Source organism: Streptopelia decaocto (genome assembly GCF_964273445.1).
Source record: "Streptopelia decaocto genome assembly, contig: HAP1_SCAFFOLD_1542, whole genome shotgun sequence".
In the NCBI taxonomy this organism is placed as follows: Eukaryota; Metazoa; Chordata; class Aves; order Columbiformes; family Columbidae; genus Streptopelia; species Streptopelia decaocto.
The window spans coordinates 23,433-29,449 of record NW_028116735.1 but is presented as its reverse complement, the minus strand read 5'-3'; the positions used below and the strand labels follow the sequence as shown (position 1 = coordinate 29,449).

General features: G+C 64.0%; 1 protein-coding gene across 1 annotated transcript in view; it reads left to right on the top strand.

The window, feature by feature from the left end:
* Window positions 1-384: 384 nt before the first annotated feature.
* The window catches only part of LOC309452106 (uncharacterized protein), a gene marked incomplete at its 5' end in the record, with an annotated part of 7,321 nt that continues 1,688 nt past the window's right edge, over window positions 385-6,017 (top strand). The window contains 3 exons of the mRNA XM_082076782.1: window positions 385-413; window positions 657-940; window positions 1,016-4,443. Of these exons, the coding sequence (XP_081932908.1) occupies window positions 385-413; window positions 657-940; window positions 1,016-4,443 (3,741 nt within the window). The remainder of the gene's footprint in view (window positions 414-656; window positions 941-1,015; window positions 4,444-6,017) is intronic.

The following is a 6,017-nucleotide window of genomic DNA, read 5'->3' as shown; positions in this document are numbered from 1 at the left end:
AGGAGTCTGGGGAGGGACCCAGGAGTTCGGGAGGGGACCCAGGAGTTCGGGAGGGACCCAGGAGTTCGGGAGGGAACCCAGGCGTTCGGGAGGGACCCAGGCGTTCCGGGGGGAACCCAGGCGTTCGGGAAGGACCCAGGAGTTCGAGAGGGAACCCAGGCGTTCGGGGGGGACCCAGGCGTTCGGGGTGGAACCCAGGAATCCGGGAGGGACCCAGGCGTTCGGGAGGGGACACAAGAGTCCAGGAGAGGACCCAGGCGTTCGGGAGGGGACCCAGGCGTCCGAGCGCTGCACAGACGCGTTAGGACCCAGAAACCCGTCTGGCCCCGCCCCTTCGCCCGCCCTGACCACGCCCCCTCCCGGACGCCTGGGTCCCTCCCGCTCATGCGCGGCTCCTCCCGGCGACGCGGCGGGTGAGTCCACCCCAAACTGGGCCCAGTTCTGGCCCTATACTGGTCCCAGTGGCCCCATACTGGTCCCAGTGACCCCCCCCATACTGGTCCCAGTGACCCCCAGCACTCCCAATATGCTGCACTGGTCCCAGTTCGGCCCCAGTGACCCCCCAGCACTGGTCCAGGTCACCCCATACGGGTCCCAGTCCCCCCAGTGCCCTCCCAGTGAGGTCCAGTAACCCCAGTACCTCCCAGTCCCCCCAGTCTCCCAGGAGTCCGGGAGGGACCCAGGCGTTCGGGAGGGGGCACCCTAACCCCCCAAGCCCCCTTCCAGTCCCTCCCAGTCTCTCCCAGTTCCCCCCAGTCTCCAGGAGTGCGGAGAGGGACCCAGGAGTTCGGGAGGGGACCCAGGAGTTCGGGAGGGACCCAGGCGTTCGGGAGGGACCCAGGAGTTCGGGAGGGGACCCAGGAGTTCGGGAGGGACCCAGGAGTGCGGAGAGGGACCCAGGAGTTCGGGAGGGGACCCAGGAGTTCGGGGGGACCCAGGAGTTCGGGAGGGACCCAGGAGTTCGGGAGGGGACCCAGGAGTTCGGGAGGGACCCAGGAGTTCGGGGGGGACCCAGGAGTTCAGGAGGGACCCAGGCGTTCGGGAGGGACCCAGGCGTTCGGGGGGACCCCCCAGTGTCCCCATGCCCCGTTTCCCGGGGGCTGTCACTGGTTCCTGGGGGGGCTGGTTGTTCTCCAGACCCTTTACCTCCAGTCACTACCCCCCCCAAAACCCCCCCATAGACCCCCCAAAAACCCCCCCAGGGGGGTCCTGGATCCCTCTGGCTCCTTCCGCATCTACCGACACCTTTTGGGGACCCCCCCGAAACTCGGGGACCCCCCCGAGTTGGTTCTGGCCACTCACGGGACCCCCGGCCGGGTGGCGGAATTTTTAGGGGGGACCCTCGGGGATCATTTTTGGGGGGGTCCCGTATCGGTCGCAGTTTTCGGGGTCCCCCCCGGGGGGTTCCGGGAGCTCTTGGCTATTTTAGGGGGGCCCTGTCGCGCTTTTCGGGGCCGTTTGAGGTTACACGCGGTGCTGACGCTTTCGGGGTCCCCCCCGAACCCCCAAATTATCCCCCCGCCCCATCCCGACCCCCCCACAAAATGTCGGGGGGCCCTGAGGCGTTTGGCGGCCGCTGACCCCCCGAGTTATAATTTGGGGGTCCCGTACCCCGGGAATTTACTGCGTAACGTGGCCTGGGAGGGGGCGCTGGACCCCGAACCCCCAAAAATAAGGGGTGACCCCCCAAAATATCACGGGAGGGGGGAAAAGAATGGGAGGGATCGCCCAGAAAATGAGGGAAATCTGCCCAGCAACGGGGTGAATGGAACAAAAAACGGGGGGATTCGCCCTGAAAATGGGGGGACCCCCCAAAATAATGGGGGGACCCCCCAAAATAATGGGGGGGACCCCCCGAATTTCGTGCTGCTGCTGGATGCGGATCTGGTCCCCAGCCGGGGGCTGCGCGAGGGGTTTCTGAGGATGGTTATGGGGGGGACACCCCAAAAATGGGGCTTGGGGGACCCTGAAAGTTTGGGGGGTCCTGGGCACTTGGGGGAGCCTGAAACTTGGGGGGGTCGGAGGGTTTTGGGGGATGCTGAAAGTTGGGGGGACCCCGATGTTGGGGGCGTTCAAAGGGACTTGGGGGACCCCAAAACTTGGGGGAACCCCAATGTCGTGGGGGTTCAAGGGGAATGGGGGGACCCCAAAAATTTGGGGGTTCTGGGGTCTTGGGGGGCTCAGGGTGACCCCAAAGTTTTGGGGGCTCGGGGGGGCTTGGGGGGCACTGAAACTTGGGGGGACCCCAATGTCCCTGGTGTCCCCAATGTCCCTGGTGACCCCAAAGCCCCAGGTGACCCCAATGTCCCTGGTCACCCCAGGGTTCTCAATGGTGTCCCCAACTTTCTGGGTGTCCCCAATGTCCCCAAGAGCTTCCATGACCCAAGTGTCCCCAACACCCTCAATGACCCGGGTGTCCCCAACACCTTCAATGTCCCCAAGACCTTCCATGACCTGGGTGTCCCCAACGCCCTCAATGACCCACATGTCCCCAACACTTTGAAGGACCCCAAGACCTTCCATGACCCCAGTGTCCCCAATGCCCTGGATGTCCCCAACACTCTGGAGGTCCCCAAGAACTTCTATGACCCTGGTGTCCCCAATGCCCTCAATGACCTGGGTGTCCCCAACACTTTGAAGGACCCCAAGACCTTCCATGACCCCGGTGTCCCCAATGCCCTGGATGTCCCCAAGAACTTCCATGACCCGGGTGTCCCCAATGCCTTCAATGTCCCCAACGCCTTGAAGGACCCCAAGACCTTCCATGACCTGGGTGTCCCCAATGCTTTGGGTGTCCCCAACGCCCTGGATGTCCCCAACGCCTTGAAGGACCCCAAGACCTTCCATGACCTGGGTGTCCCCAATGCTTTGGGTGTCCCCAATGCCTTCAATGTCCCCAACGCCTTGAAGGACCCCAAGACCTTCCATGACCCGGGTGTCCCCAATGCCATGGATGTCCCCAACGCCCTGGATGTCCCCAACGCCTTGAAGGACCCCAGGACCTTCCATGACCCGGGTGTCCCCAATGCCATGGATGTCCCCAACACCCCGGATGTCCCCAACGCCCTGGATGTCCCCAACGCCTTGAAGGACCCCAAGACCTTCCATGACCCAAGTGTCCCCAATGACGTGGATGTCCCCAGTGCCCTGGATGTCCCCAATGCCTTGAAGGACCCCAAGACCTTCCATGACCCGGGTGTCCCCAATGCCATGGATGTCCCCAACGCCCTGGATGTCCCCAGCGCCTTGAAGGACCCCAAGACCTTCCATGACCTGGGTGTCCCCAATGCTTTGGGTGTCCCCAACGCCCTGGATGTCCCCAGCGCCTTGAAGGACCCCAAGACCTTCCATGACCCAGCTGTCCCCAACACCCTGAATGTCCCAAACACCCTGGATGTCCCCAACACTTCGGATGTCCCCAACGCCCTGGATGTCCCCAATGCCTTGAAGGACCCCAAGACCTTCCATGACCCAGGTGTCCCCAACACCTTTGAAGACCCCAATGCCCTGGGCATCCCCAATGCCTTGAAGGACCACAAGACCTTCCATGACCTGGGTGTCCCCAATGCCATGGATGTCCCCAACACCCTGGATGTCCCCAACACCCTGGATGTCACCAGCGCCTTGAAGGACCCCAAGACCTTCCATGACCCAGCTGTCCCCAACACTTCAGATGTTGCCAACTCCCTGGATGTCCCCAACGCCTTGAAGGACCCCAAGACCTTCCATGACCCAGCCGTCCCCAACACCCCGGATGTCCCCAACACCCTGGATGTCCCCAACGCCCTGGATGTCTCCAACGCCTTGAAGGACGCCAAGACCTTCCATGACCCAGCTGTCCCCAACACTTCAGATGTCGCCAACTCCCTGGATGTCCCCAACACCTTGAAGGACCCCAAGACCTTCCATGACCTGGGTGTCCCCAACACCCTGGATGTCCCCAACGCCTTGAAGGACCCCAAGACCTTCCATGGCCTGGGTGTCCCCAACACCCTGGATGTCTCCAACACCTTGAAGGACCCCAAGACCTTCCATGACCCAGCTGTCCCCAACGTCCCGGATGTCCCCAACACCCCAGATGTCCCCAACGTCCCGGATGTCCCCAACACCCCGGATGTCCCCAGCACCCCGTGGCGGCGCTGGGTGTTCGTGGTGCCGGCGTTCGAGGTGCGCGCGGGCCGGCGGGTGCCGGTGACCAAGGCGGAGCTGCTGCGGCTGTGGGGCCGGGGGGACGCGCGGCCGTTCTACGGGACGTTGTGCCCGCGCTGCCACGGCCCCACGGGCTACGGGCGCTGGCGGGGGCTGCCCCAAAACCACGGGGTGCGCGTGGCCTACGAGGTGACGTGGACGGACCCGTGGGAGCCCTTCTACGTGGGGCCCGCGCGGGGGGTCCCGCCCTTCGACCCCCGGTTCGTGCAGTATGGATTCAACCGCATCAGCCAGGTGATGGGGGGACGTGGGGTGGCCGTGGGGGTGGCCATGGGGATCATTGTGGGAACATTGGGTAGACCGGGTGGCCATGGGGACCATTGGGTAGACCTGGTGGCCATGGGTGCTATGGGGTGGCCATGGGGACCATGGGGTGGCCATGGGGATCATTGTGGGAACATTGGGTAGACCTGGTGGCCTTGGGGACCATTGGATAGACCTGGTGGCCATGGGTGCTATGGGGTGGCCATGGGGATCATTGTGGGAACATTGGGTCGACCTGGTGGCCTTGGGGACCATGGGGTGGCCTTGGGGACTGTGGGGTGGCCATGGGGATCATTGTGGGAACATTGGGTAGACCTGGTGGCCATGGGGACCATTGGGTAGACCTGGTGGCCATGGGTGCTATGGGGTGGCCATGGGGACCATGGGGTGGCCATGGGGGCTGTGGGGTGGCCATAGGGACCATCGGGTAGACCTGGTGGCCATGGGGTGGTCATGGGGGCCATGGGTGCTATGGGGTGCCCATGGGACCATGGGGTGCCCATGGGGACCATGGGGTGGTCATGGGGACCATGGGTACTATGGGGTGGCCATGGGACCATGGGGTGGTCATGGGGACCATGGGTACTATGGGGTGGCCATGGGACCATGGGGACCATTGGATGGCCATGGGTGCTGTGGGGTGGCCATGGGTGCTATTGGGTGGCCATGGGGACTGTGGGTGCTATGGTGTGGCCATGGGACCATGGGCTAGCCATGGGGGCTGTGGGGTGGCCATGGGGACCATTGGATGGCCATGGGTGCTGTGGGGTGGTCATGGGACCATGGGGTGGCCATGGGTGCTATGGGGTGGTCATGGGACCATGGGGTGATTGTGGGGGCTGTGGGGTGGCCATGGGGATCATTGGGTAGACTTGGGGACCACTGGGGGAACATGGGGTCAACCTGGCGGCCCTGGGGAGCCTTGGGTAGACCTGGTGGCCATAGGGATCATTGGGTGGCCGTGGAGACTATGGGCGCTATGGGGTGGCCATGGGGACCATGGGGTAGCCATGGGGGCTGTGGGGTGGGCATGGGGACCATTGGATGGCCATGGGGACTATGGGTGCTATGGGGTGGCCATGGGACCATGGGGTGGCCATGGGGACCATTGAATGGCCATGGGTGCTATGGGGTGGCCATGGGACCATGGGGTGGCCATGGGGACCATTGAATGGCCATGGGTGCTATGGGGTGGCCATGGGACCATGGGGTGGCCATGGGACCATTGGATCTCCATGGGGACTGTGGGTGCTGTGGGGTGGCCATGGGTGCTATTGGGTGGCCATGGGACCATGGGGTAGCCATGGGGGCCGTGGGGTGGCCATGGGGACCATGGGGTGGCCATGGGTGCTGTGGGGTGGCCATGGGTGCTATTGGGTGGCCATGGGGACCATTGGATGGCCATGGGCGCTATGGGGTGGCCGTGGGGACCATACGGTGGCCATGGGTGCTGTGGGGAATCTGTGGGTGCTATAGAGGATCTATAGGCTCTGTGGGTGTCTATGGGTGCTGTGGGTGACCTCACGTCCGTCCGTCCGTCCGTC